Source organism: Tiliqua scincoides, chromosome 2 (assembly GCF_035046505.1).
Source record: "Tiliqua scincoides isolate rTilSci1 chromosome 2, rTilSci1.hap2, whole genome shotgun sequence".
Classification (NCBI taxonomy): domain Eukaryota; kingdom Metazoa; phylum Chordata; class Lepidosauria; order Squamata; family Scincidae; genus Tiliqua; species Tiliqua scincoides.
In genome coordinates, this window is record NC_089822.1 from 262,685,328 (window position 1) to 262,700,649 (window position 15,322).

Sequence of the window (15,322 nt, forward strand, 5' to 3'; positions counted from 1 at the left end):
GACCTGTAGCAGCAGCACTCCTAACCCAAGGTCAAAAGAGGAAAGGGAGTCTGCAGGAACCTAAGAACATAGGAAGAGCCCTGCCGGATCAGGCCATAGGCCCATCTAGTCCAGCTTCCTGTATCTCACAGCGGCCCACCAAATGCCCCAGGGAGCACACCAGATAACAAGAGACCTGCAAGGCATCCTGGGAATTGTAGTTAAGAACATAAGAACAGCCCCACTGGATCAGGCCATAGGCCCATCTAGTCCAGCTTCCTGTATCTCACAGCTGCACACCAAATGCCCCAGGGAGCACACCAGATAACAAGAGACCTCATCCTGGTGCCTTCCCTTGCATCTGGCATTCTGACATAACCCATTTCTAAAATCAGGAGGTGGCACATACACATCATGGCTTGTACCCCGTAATGGATTTTTCCTCCAGAAACTTGTCCAATCCCCTTTTAAAGGCGTCCAGGCCAGTCGCCATTACCACATCCTGTGGCAAAGAGTTCCACAGACCAACCACACACTTAGTAAAGAAATATTTTCTTTTGTTTGTTCGAACTCTCCCAACTCTCAATTTTAGTGGATGTCCCCTGGTTCTGGTGTTATGTGAGAGTGTAAAGAGCATCTCCCTATCCACCCTGTCCATCCCCTGCATAATTTTGTATATCTCAATCATCTCCCCCCTGAGGTGCCTCTTTTCTAGGCTGAAGAGGCCCAAACGCCTTAGCCTTCCCTCATAAGGAAGGTGCCCCAGCCCAGTAATCATCTTAGTCGCTCTCTTTTGCACCTTTTCCATTTCAGACAGGAAATTTCCAGACAGGACAGAACAGTCACTTGATTATTCCTGAATACAACACAGTATAGACTCAAAACACCAATGTACTGCTGCGTCCCTTCCATCCTCATCACCACCTATCTAAATAGTACCAAATAATGTATTGACAAATATGTTTGAAGCTGCAGCTACTTCCCAAGCAGTACAACCCAATCCATTGCAAGATTAATTATTCTTAAGTTTGAAGAAAAGCAAGCTGATACAGTCAGTTTACTAGCATGCATTGCTTAGAAACCTGTGCAAGATGGGCTACTGCAGAGTAAATAAATACAGAATGCATAATTTGGGGGGTAGGGTTTGGTGTGAGGGGCCTTATTACCAGTGCACTTTGGGGTCCCTATTTGCATCTGTGAAATGACAAACAGGGGGTGATGGAAGGCAGCGATGGTGTTAGTGAAGGGACGAGGGTTCCTTTCTGGGGCTCAGAGAGGGGTATCTCTGGATGAGTTTTGCTTTGACCTTATCTCCTTCCCCTTAGCCTTCACTGAGAGTGAGCAATTCAGCCTTGCCTCTGCATTAGGGGGTGGGGGAAAACTAACTGAATGTTCTAAATCTGGATAAAGACAAGATTGATTCATCTTCAGAGACAAAGCCCTGTCGCTTCTCTGCATGAGTTGCTGTTCCTGCTCTCAGCTCCTTTCAAGGAGATTTGCTATTGATGTCAAAAGAATACACACACACACACACACACACACACACACACACACACACACACACACACACACCCCATTTCCCTAAAATGTATGCCTAGTTTAATCCTATGCAGCAACTGTTACCCTGCACATGCCTGATCTTGTCTGATCTTGGAAGCTAAGCAGGGTCAGACCTGGTTAGTACTTGGATGGGAGACCGCCTGGGAATACCGGGTGCTGTAGGCTTATACCATAGTCTTTCAAGACTGAAGGTTGCCAACCAATCATACATCATGCAACTGGGCCTGCATGTCCATTTTTTAAAAAAGCAAAATGAACCTTCCTAGGCCTTGTGATCTACCTCACAAGACTTGCTCTCTGGTCTAACAATGACAAAGATTCAGTTGGCAGGAATCAGGGACAGGGCTTTTTCTATTGCAGCTTTGAAATTTATCTGCCAAAGTGGGTAAATTTACCCTCCCTGCTTTTAAATGGCCAATTTATCTTTTTCTATCACTTTTAAACTGTATATTGGTTTTCAGCTAGATTTCAACATTTATCTGTATAAATGATTGTTAGCTGCCTTGTAAGGCTTTTTGTTTTAAAGCTGGGATAAAATCCCTGAAATAAATGGGTCCAAAGTGAAAGGAGTGGGTGAGTCAAACAGATGCTAACAGACAAAAAGAGTCAAACAGCAGATGCTATCTAAATTTATTAAAATACGTGTAAACAGCTTTTTCCAAAGAGCTCAAAAGCAGTGTCCAACCAACAACAAAAAATGCATAACGAAACAATATTTAAAACCAGAATACAATTATACATTATTAGATTATACAAGCCATCTCATAACACTGTAGTTGAACTAGTTGCCTGGACCAAAAGGGAAAAAAATTTAAAAACCTTCCAGAACGAATCTACCCTTATGATTTGCATGACGGGACTCAAATACTGAAACAAAAGTTTTGCGGTTTGTATTAAAAGGTACAGGGGAATTTCTAGTTGGGAACAAGGTGAAACTCAGATGTAGGTTGTGGGGGGAATGCACGTAACGATCCTATGGGCTGTGTGCAGAAGTGAGAGGAGAATCCCACAGTTGCAAGACGCCTAGGGAGAGAGACTGCAATCCTAACCTCACTTTGCTGGGAGTAAGACCCATTGAACACAATAGGACTTACTTCTAAGTAGACCTGTTTAGGTTTGTCCCCAGAGCGTGCGGAGGGCTGCTGCTGAGCCAGTCCAAGTTAGTCCCAAGTGGTGTCAGCATTGGAGCCCCTCGGCCGTGAACCCTGGGCTGTGTCAGCCTCAGAAAGCCTCAAGGCTTGGCACATGCATTTCTTGTGGAATGAATGAGCTGTTGGTGAGGGCGTGTTGCGGGTGGAGAGGGGGAGGGCAGGGGGCATTTCAGGAAGAGAGGGTAGTTCCCAGTGGCATCGACTTTCACCAGGATCCTATCCCCAAAACCCTGCCTAGGAACACTCCCTGGCTCTTCCCAGATGTTTGCCAGCAAAATGGCTGGTGTAGGTCCAAGGAGACCCGTAGGCAAGCTTGCATGGAGTTAAGTAAAAATGTTTGTTACTTACCTCTGGTTGTTGTCACGCATGCTACAGCGTGGCAGGGATTATTATTTTTAAGAATATTTATATACTGCTTTTCAACAGGAGCAGTTCACAAAGCAGTTTACATAGTTAAATAAATCCATAAATGGGATAGGACTGGGCTGTTAGTAGACTGGAGAGCACATAATCAGGAAGTAGGGCCAATCCTATCCAACTTTCCACTCCTGATGCAGCTGCAGTGCAACCTTGAGGTAAGGAACAAACATGATCCTTACCTTGAGGAGGTACTCATGACTAAATGCAGTGTGCAAACCCCCTGGCATGGCTCCATTAGCACTGGGAAGTTGGATAGGACTGGGCCCTAGAGTAGTGGTTCTCAAACTATGAGCATTGGAACCCACCTAAAAAAAAGTTTCACTTTACCAGCCACTCAAGCCTCTGTGGCAATAATAGTGACTGGGCAGCAGCGCCCAATAGCACTGGGCAGTAGTAGTTCCCCCAGTAGCAGGCTGTTTAACCATTGATGCACAAAGCTTAATCTGCCCTGTCAGTTTCACGTCCCAACCAAAATTGGGTTGCGACCCATCGGTGGGGCACAGACCCACCGTTCGAGAACCGCTGCCCGGGAGGACTCGAGAAAAATATTCTCATTGAGCACATTTCATGGATTTTATTAAATGACGGATTTCATTAAATGAATTTTAATTTTATGTCTTAACTAGCTGTAAATCACCTTTTATAAACTCTAAAATTCTTCAAGATGGCTTGGCGCATGCATTTCTTGCGTAATAAGGCATGCACAATGTACGAGGCCATTTCTCCTAAAGCAGCCATTCATCTGGACCTTCACGTGTGGATCACAGAGACGGCTCTGACAGCAGCTCGTCTCCCACCCCGAGCATCTACGTAGTCTCTTTCCTCTGGGAGTGGATTTTCTGATGGCTAACAAGGTGCGTCCGGCGATTAAACCTCTTGCCGCATTCGGAGCAGCCGTACGGCTTCTCCCCAGTGTGGATTCTCTGGTGGCTGATCAGGTTGGTGCTGCGGTTGAACTTTTTCCCACAGTCTGGGCATTCGTACGGCTTTTCCCCCGTGTGGATTCTCTGGTGCATCTTGAGGCCTGACTTGCGACAAAAGCTTTCTCCGCAGTCTAAGCACATATACAGTTCTCGTGCGGTGTGGATCCTCCGATGCCGAATGAGGTGCTTGCTGCGACTGAAGCATTCCCCGCAGTCGGGGCACTTGAACGGCTTCTCCCCCGTGTGGTTTTTCTGATGCCGAATGTAAGTCGATTTATCGCAAAAGCTTTTGTCACAGTGCAGGCACCTGTACGGTTTCTCGCCGGTGTGCATCCTCTGATGAGTAATGAGATGATGACTCTGGCTGAAGCTTTTCCCGCATTCGGTGCATTTAAACGGCCTGTCCCCTGTATGGAGCCTCTCGTGTCTAACGAGGCTCGATTTGTCGCAGAACTGTTTGGTGCAAGACGAGCACGCATACGGCTTCTCCCCCGTGTGGATTCTCTGGTGCGAAATAAGGTTGGAGCTCCGGCTGAAGCCTTTCCCGCAATCCAGGCACGTGTACGGTTTCTCTCCGGTGTGGATCCGGCTGTGGCTGCTCAGGTGCGAACTCCGTCGAAAGCTTTTGCTGCAGCCTGAGCATTCGTACGGCTTCTCGGTGCTGTGTATTCTCATGTGTATAATCACGCCGGATCTCGAAAGGAATCCTTTCCCGCACACCGAGCATTCATACGGCTTGTCTTCCACGTGGGCTCTCTGGTGCGTAGGAAGGTGAGAAATGTTCCCGCAGGCTTTCTCGTTCCTCCTCATTCCCTTGTTGATAGTTTCTTGAACGGTCATTTCACAGAAGCGGAGCACAGAGGCATGAGAGGCGAGGATTCGATTCCTCTGCTCGTCTGTTTTGTCTTCCTGCAGCCTGCTTGGTTCAGGTTGTCCCAAAACATTTTCTTCCAAATCCTGACACTGAACTCCTTCCTGCGGCAGACCGTCATTCTCACTCTGTCTTCCATCACCTGCTGGGATAGCATTAAAATTATTATATTGATGTCCTGCCTTTCTCTTATGATGATATACATGGGGGTCCCAAGGGAGTCTCCCATCCAGGCACTGATCATTTCCAGACCTGCTTAAATTCAGCAAGGTAAATAAAGCCCCAAAACAATGAATTTTAGAAAAGAAAAAAATTCCTCCAAACCATTTTTAGCAATTAAGGGCGCAATCCTAACCCCTTATGTCAGTGCTTTCCAGCACTGGCATAGCTGTGCCAATGGGACATGTGCCGCATCCTGCAATTGGGTGTCACTCACGGAGTCCTCCTCAAAGTAAGGAAATGTTTGTTCCCTTATCTCAGACCTACATTGCCCTTATGTCAGTGCTGGAAAGCACTGACATAAGGGGTTAGGATTGTGCCCTGCGTAGGATGGGTGGGAAGAAATACAAAAGACGGTTCTCTTTCATTGTTAAATAAAGTTCCTTTAATGTATTCCTCCTTTGGGGATTTGCTATTATGTTGCTACTGCTATCAAATCTGTGGTTTGTTTTTTAAAAAAATAATTTTATTATGTTATCTGGCTATTATAATCCAGATTAAATTTTCTAAGAAAGCCAGAAAGGATGTATGTTTTAAAAACAAATAAAAAGCCCTTATTTAATTGATAGCACAATCCTATCTTTTCTATAATCCTCGGAAGCTAAGCAGGGTCAGGCCTGGTTAGTACTTGGATGGGAGACTGCCTGGGAATACCCGGTGCTGTAGGCTTATACTAGGGGTGTCCAAACATTTTGGCAGGAGGGTCACATCATCTCTCTGACACGGTGTCGGGGGCTGGGGAAAAAATGAATTAATTTACATTTCAAATTTGAATAAATTTACATAAATGAATATATTATAGATTGAACTTGTATGACTGAAGGAAGGTCTTGCAGTAGCTCAAGGCCAATACAAGGCCTTGCACAAAGCAAGGCAAACCTTTCCTTCGCTGCCACTGCTGCATTACAGACGTAAAACAGCAAGTAGTGGAGGGAGCCCTCATCCCACAGCTCAGGTGAGAGGTTGAACAGTCGTCCTCATGCTGAGAGCAGTTGTGTCAGGCCAGCACGGGCTCCAGCAAGTCTCTGGAGGGCCAGAGGCTCATTGGAGACTGGGGGCTCCCCGAGGGCCGGATTGGGAGCCCCTGAGGGCCACAAGTGGCCCCCGGGCCGGGGTTTGGGCACCCCTGGCTTATACCATAATCTTTCGAGACTGAAGGTTGCCAACCAATCCTATCTTTTACTTGCCCAAGAAGTGGCCATCCCCACGCCGGCTAAGTTTGTCACAGTTGCACCATAAGGCACACTTGTGGCTATCTGGGGGTTGGCTGAGCCGGTGCGAAGGCCTGCACTGGCTCAGCAGAGCCGCATCAAAATCCTGTGCTAGCCGGCACTAGTACGTTCACACTGGGTGAGGTGGGGAGGGTGGCGAGATGGCGTTTTGGAGGGGCGATTTTGGGCAGGCGGAGGATCCTGCCCAGGAAGGGGTGGAATCAGTGGCCACAGTGCAAGCTGCATCCAAACTCCATTCCCCAGTCGGGCAGCTCAATATGGGGCGTCCCAGATTTGCAGCAGCTGTATAGTTGGCATGGTTGGTTGGTCTGCACATGCACGATCTCATCTGATCTTGGAAGCTAAGCAGAGTCAGGCCTGGTTAGTACTTGGATGGGAGACCGCCTGGGGATACCGGGTGCTATAGGCTTATACCATAGTCTTTTGAGACTGAAGGTTGCCAACCATAGTTGGCATGGACTTAAGAAGCCCCATAGAGATATCTGGGGCTTTACTTGGGGGTAATACTTGAGAAATACATCCCCTTATCCCAAGGAGACCGCCAGCCTGCTCCTAAGCCGCACTGGATACAGAACAGGCCATACGGCCTGGCTGTGCCAGCACAGTTTAGGATGGGGCTGCCTGTGTTATACAAACAACAGGATCAAACAAATTCAGAGCTCTAGCCATAAACTATTCATATTGCCAACATCTTAAGACACGACAACTTAATAGCATATACTTCTTTACACTGTATAGATTTTCAGATGAAAAAGAAAAAAAGGAAGGCCTTGCAAATGGCTAACAGCTTCATTTCAGCCGGTCCAAAAAACTATGTGCTGACATTTTTCATTTACACATGCATGTAACCTAGGGGTGGTCATCGGAACGAAGAAATTAACCGTCCACTAATTACACAATGGCAGGCATTCTGGTTGAAAATCACGGTCTTAGATGGAAGACTCTAAACATTCCAACTCTAACATTCTATGCACAGAGAGGGACAGGCGTGAAAGGGGTGTGCTGAGGGGTGCAGCACTTGCTTTGCACAAAAGAGGTCCCAGGTTCCATCCCTGACATCTTTCAGGTAACAGGGCCGGAAAGAGCCCTCCTTCCCAAGGTGCTGCTAGCTGCTAGTGGCCAACAATACTGGGCTAGATGAACCCAGTATTTGACTTGGGGAGACAAGTGGCTTCCTACATCTGAAACATGCAAGTAGCGGCTGACCAGGAAATCAGCATCAGAGAAGCAGGAAGTACATGCACTAAATCAGCCTTACCTAACACGCTGGCACTTCCTCTGACCTCCCTGCACAGCTGCCCAAGTGCCATTTCCAGAGAAGCCCCCTCGTCCACCGAGGCATTTGCAGCCACCTCCTGTCCTGTGCCTGGCATCTGAAACAGAAACAAGCATTTTAGTCCAGGCACAGTCCCTTCATAGGAAAGTCTAAACAAGAGCCCTGCTGGATCAGCCAGAAGGCTCATCTACGACATTTCTCAAGGTGGCCAACAAGGTGCTTCTGGGTGATCCACAAACAGGAGACAGTGACAACCCTGCTACTACTCCCTTAACACCTGGTATTCAGAGGTATCTCTTGGAATTTATCTGGTCTTCTTTGAGTCATGGCCCAATCCTCTCTGGGCTTTGTACAGAACTCATGTTCTGTCAGCTCAAGGCCTGGGCCACTGGTGCGGCAATGGCGCACAAGCCAAGGCCGCTAGCACGAGTGGCTGGCAGCCATGGGCAGGTGCCAACTGAGTGTCAAGCCCTCACCAGTACAGGTAGGTCAGCAGGAGGCATTCCAGGAAAGGATTAGGGCCAGCCAGGTGTGTTGAGGGTTGATATTGGCAGCAGCAGCACCACCAATCTTATGCTCCTGCCTCAGGCGCAACACAACCCTCTGGGCCTACTCAGATCTGCACCAGCTCTTTGGCTGGTGTAATCCAAGTATACCCATTGGGACCATAGCATGGCAGAGTAGGTGAGTATAAAGGTTTCCGTCCTCTCCGTTGCTGCCTGGTCCCCAACTGGCTCCCAATATGCAGCAGAGGCTGTGCCAATCCAGGACTGGATGGCGCTGTCAGGTGACTATTAATTATGTTTATATTTACAGCTCTGCCTTTTCAGCTCAGTCACTGCGTTCTTTTAAATGGAGAGGTTCTTTTAAATGGGATGGATAAAGTGGATAGGGAGATGCTCTTTACACTCTCACATAACACCAGAACCAGGGGACATCTACTAAAATTGAGTGTTGGGCGGGTTAGGACAGACAAAAGAAAATATTTCTTTACTCAGCGTGTGGTCGGTCTGTGGAACTCCTTGCCACAGGATGTGGTGCTGGCGTCTACCCTAGATGCCTTTAAAAGGGGATTGGACAAGTTTCTGGAGGAAAAATCCATTACGGGGTACAAGCCATGATGTGTATGCGCAACCTCCTGATTTTAGAAATGGGCTATGTCAGAATGCCAGATGCAAGGGAGGGCACCAGGATGAGGTCTCTCGTTATCTGGTGTGCTCCCTGGGGCATTTGGTGGGCCGCTGTGAGATACAGGAAGCTGGACTAGATGGGCCTATGGCCTCATCCAGTGGGGCTGTTCTTATGTTCTTAAATATACACCTTGATGTGATATTTTATATGGTCTAACACAGGGGTGTCAAACAAAAAGGTGCATAGGCCTCAACAGGCCTGCAGAAGCTCCTTATCCGAACTGCTAGATAATTGGGATCTATCTGGTCATTATCTGCGCTCAGATGAGTTGCAAAGTTGTAACAGGAATGTTGAAAGAAGTTGGGGGGGGGGCTTCTTATTGGCTCTTAAGCCAGGCAATGTGTGTCGATTATCGGTAGAGGTGATGCAGATGTGTGTGCCATTTGTCCTATCTCCAAAAGAATAGTGTGGAGAAAGGAACAAAGAACCCCATGACTTGTACAGAGCTGCAAAGAAACGTTACCAAAATGAACATAACATAAGAACATAAGAAGAGCCCCACTGGATCAGGCCATAGGCCCATCTAGTCCAGCTTCCTGTATCTCACAGCGGCCCACCAAATGCCCCAAGGAGCACACCAGATAACAAGAGACCTGCATCCTGGTGCCCTCCCTTGCATCTGGCCTTCTGACATAGCCCATTTCTAAAATCAGGAGGTTGCGCATAGACATCATGGCTTGTAACCCATAATGGATTTTTCCTCCAGAAACTTGTCCAATCCCCTTTTAAAGGCGTCCAGGCCAGATGCCGTCACCACATCCTGTGGCAAGGAGTTCCACAGACCAACCACACGCTGAGTAAAGAAATATTTTCTTTTGTCTGTCCTAACCCTCCCAACACTCAATTTTAGTGGATATGCCCTGGTTCTGGTGTTATGTGAGAGTGTAAAGAGCATCTCCCTATCCACGCTGTCCATCCCCTGCATAATTTTGTATGTCTCAATCATGTCCTCCCTCAGGCGTCTCTTTTCTAGGCTGAAGAGGCCCAAATGCCGTAGCCTGTCCTTGTAAGGAAGGTGCCCCAGCCCCGTAATCATCTTAGTCTCTCTCTTTTGCACCTTTTCCATTTCCACTATGTCTTTTTTGAGATGCGGCGACCAGAACTGGACACAATACTCCAGGTGTGGCCTTACCATCGATTTGTACAACGGCATTATAATATTAGCCGTTTTGTTCTCAATACCTCTCCTAATGATCCCAAGCATAGAATTGATCAGGGGGCTGATGAGGGGCTTTTTAATTTGGGGGGGAAAGGGCACAGGGAGAAGGTGTAGATTTATGAAATTAGACATTAGATTAGGAAGCAGAAAGAGAGAATCTCAAAATTTTATTGTATAGCAGGGGTCTCCAAACTTTTTGGCCAGAGGGCTGCATCAAATATCTGGCATTGTGTAGAGGGTCAGAAAAAAAATTTAAAAATAAAATTTATATAAATAAATTAGAGATGGAACTGAGATGTGTGAATAAATGAATAAATGGGCTCATTCATTCAACCTCTCTGGCCCTTAGAACACCCTCCAGATGCAACCAGAGCACAGCTCCAATCATGTTCGGTCAAGTGGGCCAGAGGCTTTCAGGGGGCAAGAGGCTGGCCGCGGGCTGGATAGAGGCTTGCCATGGGCCACATCTGGCCCCCGGGCCGGGGTTTGGAGACCCCTGTTCTATAGTAATATCTTTATTAGTACCACTCAGAAAGACACAACATCCTAAGGAAGTTTAATAAGGATCAGGCCCCACTCCCAGTTTCAATCCTCGGCATACCCACATAGGGCAGGAATTTCTGGTAACAGACCCTGATTTAGAGTCATAAGAACAGCCCCGCTGGATCAGGCCATAGGCCCATCTAGTCCAGCTTCCTGTATCTCACAGCGGCCCCACCAAATGCCCCAGGGAGCACACCAGATAACAAGAGACCTGCAAGGCATCCTGGGAATTGTAGTTAAGAACATAAGAACAGCCCCACTGGATCAGGCCATAGGCCCATCTAGTCCAGCTTCCTGTATCTCACAGCGGCCCACCAAATGCCCCAGGGAGCACACCAGATAACAAGAGACCTGCATCCTGGTGTCCTCCCTTAAGGGTCTCAGTCAAATCCTATCCAACTTTCCAGCCCTGGTATAGTCGTGCCAATGAGGTGTGTGCTGCATCTTGTGGTGGGAGGGTAGTTATGGAGGCCTCCACAAGGTAAAGGAACATTTGTTCTCTTGCCTCAGGCCTCAATGCAGCGGCACCGGCACTAGAAAGTTGGACAGGATTGGGCCCTAAGGTTGCAATCCTATACAAATTGTAATAGGAGTAGGTCTCATTGAACACAATGGGACTTACTTTTGAATAGACATGCATAGGCTTGTGCTTTAAATCATGTTCAGTGCCTCACTGCCTAGAGATCAGACTGGCCATTGCCCATTTTAAGATGACTACACACCGCTCAGGTCCTTAACTGCTCCAAACAGTGAGGAAAAATTAGAGGGACCTTCTGCTCAGCCAAAGTGGTGTTGCTGAAAGGGCAGCCTGCGTGATAATTGGGCTCTCCCATCATCTTGAAAATATGATCAATTCTGTTCCGTTATTTGCAGCTAATGAGTTAGTTCCTGGGTGAGAACAAAGGGCTGATTTCTGGTCATCACCCGCTTCATGACATCACTTCCTGCTTCATGACATCACAGTGGGCAATGCGAGTGCTAACTTCGGCCCACTGTATGAAATGAGTCCGACACCCCTGGTCTACTACATGACATTATTGGTCACTTGATCGCACATTCCCTTGGAAAAGACCAGCAACCATCAAAACAGGTCTGAATTACAGGTACCACAACCACACCGCTCTCTATTTCTTGTCCCCCTCCAGACCACCCAGAAGAAATGCTCCCACCTCCTCCTCCTGAGCCTCGGCCTCTCGTTTGCTCAGGAGGTAATCCTCAGCGAGGGCAGCAGCATGGAAGCAGCTCTCTGACCCATGTTCCCTGAGCCAGCTCTGCATCTCCTGAGGCAAGATGGTCAGGAACTGCTCCAGGATCACCAGCTCTAAGATCTGCTCCTTGGTCCGCTTCTCCGGCATCAGCCACTGGTAGCAAAGCTCCCGGAGCTGGCTGTAGGCCTCCCAGGGCCCCTCGGCTTCTTGGTAGCAGAACTGCCTGAAGCGCTGGCAGCGGAGCTCTGAGCTGACGGGGTTTGCAGTCTTGATGTCTTTTGGGTACCCATCACCTCGACTGTTTGCCATGTTTAGACTTTGGGCCTGTTGGGTTGTTCTGTTCGGTCTTGGCATGAGTCTGGTCACTTTCTCTTTCCTAGCCCATGGGCTGCTGGCTGCTGCTGCTTCTTCAAAAGGTGGCAGAAAATTCTTGTCTTGGTGCCTCGACACGGTCTCTGACAGCTCTGAGTTTCCCTGTCCTGATGGAGGGGACAGTGGGGCATTGAAGAACTCTGGCCATTGTATTTCCCAGTGTTGTGATGACAAGCCCTCCTCTGGTTCCCGTTTAATCTGTTGTGCCGCCACTGTGTCGCTTGCACTGGGCCCCACCTGTGTCGCTCGTGAGGTTTCTCCCACTCCCTCCATCACCACTTCAGGTTCGGCGTCTTCCGGCTCCTGGCCCTCCATTTTCATGCCTGGCTTAATGTCCTGGAACGACAGGCCCAAGGCGGAGAATTCTCCCTCCTTCTCGGCAGCCATGTTCACCTCGCAATTTGTCTAGCTGAATCTAATTCAGCTGTGTCGCGCCATCCCCTTTCTGCAGATGTGGTGGAAAGCCTCTGGCTTTGTGACAGCAGCTACAACACAACAGGGAGAAGCTGTGAGTTTCAAGCAATTCCATCTATGATGCGCCCTTTCATCAGCAGCCCAGGCCAAACAAACAAAAAGTTATTCCAGGGGCCTTCCCTCAAGTAAGTTTGTGAGGCTATCACCGCCGGCCACCTAGGAGGCCAACTGAGGCCCTCATCTCAGGTCGCAGAATGACAGGTGGCGCCTACTTTCACTTCCTGGATTAGAAAAGGAATAGCAGAACAGAGTAGCACACATGGGAAGGCAAGGAGAGTGCCTCTGATGACCTAGCCCACCACCCCACTCCTCTACACTTCCTCTTCCACTCCTTTCCCCTTTTCCTTTCCCAATCGAGGGACCAGGAGGAACAGAGACTAGTGCATCACCAGGGAAAGGGTGCTTCAGACCCTGAAGGCAATGCTTCAATGCTTCAAAGACGCCACGCTTCAATGTAAGAAAATTTTTATTTACTTATAAAGGTGCTCAAGGTGATGCACAGGCAAATCTTATATGGAAAGCTCTGAATACTTTAAAATAAAGTATATTAACGTCTCCAAGCTTCTGCTGACCAGAATGTCACAACTTTCCAACAGCACAGCTTCAGGGGCCAATTTCCACACGAAATTGCAACATGAAATTACTGAACGAAAACTATGAAGAATGTTTAGATCAGGGGTGTCAAACGTAAGGCCTGGGGGCTGGATGCAGCCTGCGGAAGCTTTTTATCAGGCTCTCAGCTACTGAGCAGTGCTAAGATGTTACTGCTGAAAGGGCGGCCCACATGATACTTAGGCTCCCCCATATCTTGAAATATGATCAAGATTTGTGTATTTTCTCTTCTGTTATTTGCAGCTAATGTGTTCCTACGTGAGAAAACGTTCTTGTTCCTGGTTATGACCTGTTAAATGACATCACTTCCTGCCTAATGACATCACTTTTGGCCCTCAGCAGGCATCATAAATGTCATTCGGCCCACTGTATGAAATGGGTTTGACACCCCTGGTTTAGATCTTGCTTTCCACTCCAAAAAAAGTTCACAAAGCAATTGACAGAGCAAAATAAATAAATGCTGTCCCTGTCTCCAAAGGCCACTCAATTAAAAAAAATTCCAGCAAACAACCACTGGAAAATTTATCTGTAAGTTGGACTGTATTTGTTCTGGACTCAATTTGGGGTCAAATTAGGATGGCAGGGCAAGGAAGCTGACACTTTTGCCATTCATTGTGCTGTACCATGTCTCAGTGCAATCCTGAGTTTTAGAGCAGACCACAAATGCCTCCTGCATATTGTTCTGTTCTTCCCCTCCACTGAAGATCCACAACAACCCTGTAAGGTAGGTTTGGCAGGCCAAAGCCTCAGTAGATCAGGCCCAGCAGGCTTTATTTCATACATGCTTCTTCCACAATAAAGATGCTCCAAGAGGGCTTCTTTTTCTTTTTTCTTTTTACTAAACACACAAGAGCCCTGGACTCCTGCGCGCAGGGGTAATAGCAGAGACAGGCTCTCTATACAGCCAACTCCCGCCCTGATCTGGTGCGTGATTGCCAACTGACCCCAGCCAAGCTTGCTCTTGTGCCTTTTAGCAGGCAGGCACTTGATCTGCAGAAACTCACCAGGAACTTTTCACAGCACAGAGATGCATATTGACACTTACCAAGCAAGGCTTGCACGTTGAGTTGAAAAGCAGCTACAGTGGCTGGTTTTTTATACAATGATGCTGCATTTTGTTATATGATTGAATAAATAAATACACAGTGGTTGGTTGAAGGGTTGGCAACCACCACCCCCCTTTGATGTGGGGAGGGGGGCGTTCTCCCCTCTCTCTGCCTGGCCTCCCCCCCTCTCAGAACGTCCCTGATGCCTTCCCGCCCCTCTCCCACCACCACCCAGCCCCCTTTTGCAACCTACTGATGATCCTAGGCTGGGCAAGTGGCTCCCCCCAGCTGACAAACCCCACCGGTGGCACTTTTCAAAAACCGTTTTGCAGCAGCGCAGGACAGGAAGGATCAGATCCCCAGATCACCCCAGATCCTCCTCCCCTCTCCGGCCATCTGATCTGCCTCCATTTAACCCGTGGAGAACCAGCCTCCCCCTCCACTGCGCTGCTTTCTTCCCAAGCAAAACCTCCTCCTACCGAGTCTGACTTCCTTGGGCTGATCTGAGTCCTGCGGACCCGGGCTGGCAGCAGCAGCAGCAGCCAGATTTTCCCTGCCCTACCTGAAGAGGCTGCCAAGGTGGGACCTTTTGCATGCAAAGCAGCAGGGGCTCCCCTGCAGTTCAAAGGAGGATCTCTATGCAATGGTATGCTCTCCAGTGGGATCTGCCCTTTCAGCCAGGAGATGCATTGGGAGATCTTTGGATCTCCTGACCTCCTTGCTGCAGACTTCACTCGCCATGTCTCCAGCAAAGGTTGCTGGTGCATCAAGGCACCGAAGGGGTTAAAACGAACAGAGCTCTGCTTCCTAGGCAGGCTCTGGAATGCACTGAAATCTGAGCTGCCTGGCATTGCTGTTCCTGTTCCTCCCCTGGGCTGGCAGGGAGGGGTGGGGAGTGGGATCTGGGGGGCTCTTCTGGGTGGTCTGCACTTGGGCGCTTGAATGTGGGCAGATTTCTAGGGGGAAGCAGAGCAGAACTGATGAAGAAGCAAAGAGGATTTGTGGGGAGAGGTGGGAAGCACCCCCCAAAGTGCTCCCTCTAGCACAGCCATTTTCAACCTGTGGCACACTGGTGTGCTGTGAATG

General features: G+C 48.5%; 1 protein-coding gene across 1 annotated transcript in view; it reads right to left on the minus strand.

The window, feature by feature from the left end:
* LOC136640318 (zinc finger protein 271-like) overlaps positions 1–14,583 on the minus strand; it is a 208,097-nt gene extending 193,514 nt beyond the window's left edge. The window contains exons 1-4 of the mRNA XM_066615352.1: positions 14,490–14,583; positions 11,694–12,589; positions 7,614–7,728; positions 3,984–5,046 (exon numbers count right to left, since the gene is read on the minus strand). Coding sequence (XP_066471449.1) covers positions 3,984–5,046; positions 7,614–7,728; positions 11,694–12,491 — 1,976 coding nt within the window. The 5' untranslated portion in view covers positions 12,492–12,589; positions 14,490–14,583. The remainder of the gene's footprint in view (positions 1–3,983; positions 5,047–7,613; positions 7,729–11,693; positions 12,590–14,489) is intronic.
* Between the last annotated feature and the right edge of the window lie 739 nt (positions 14,584–15,322).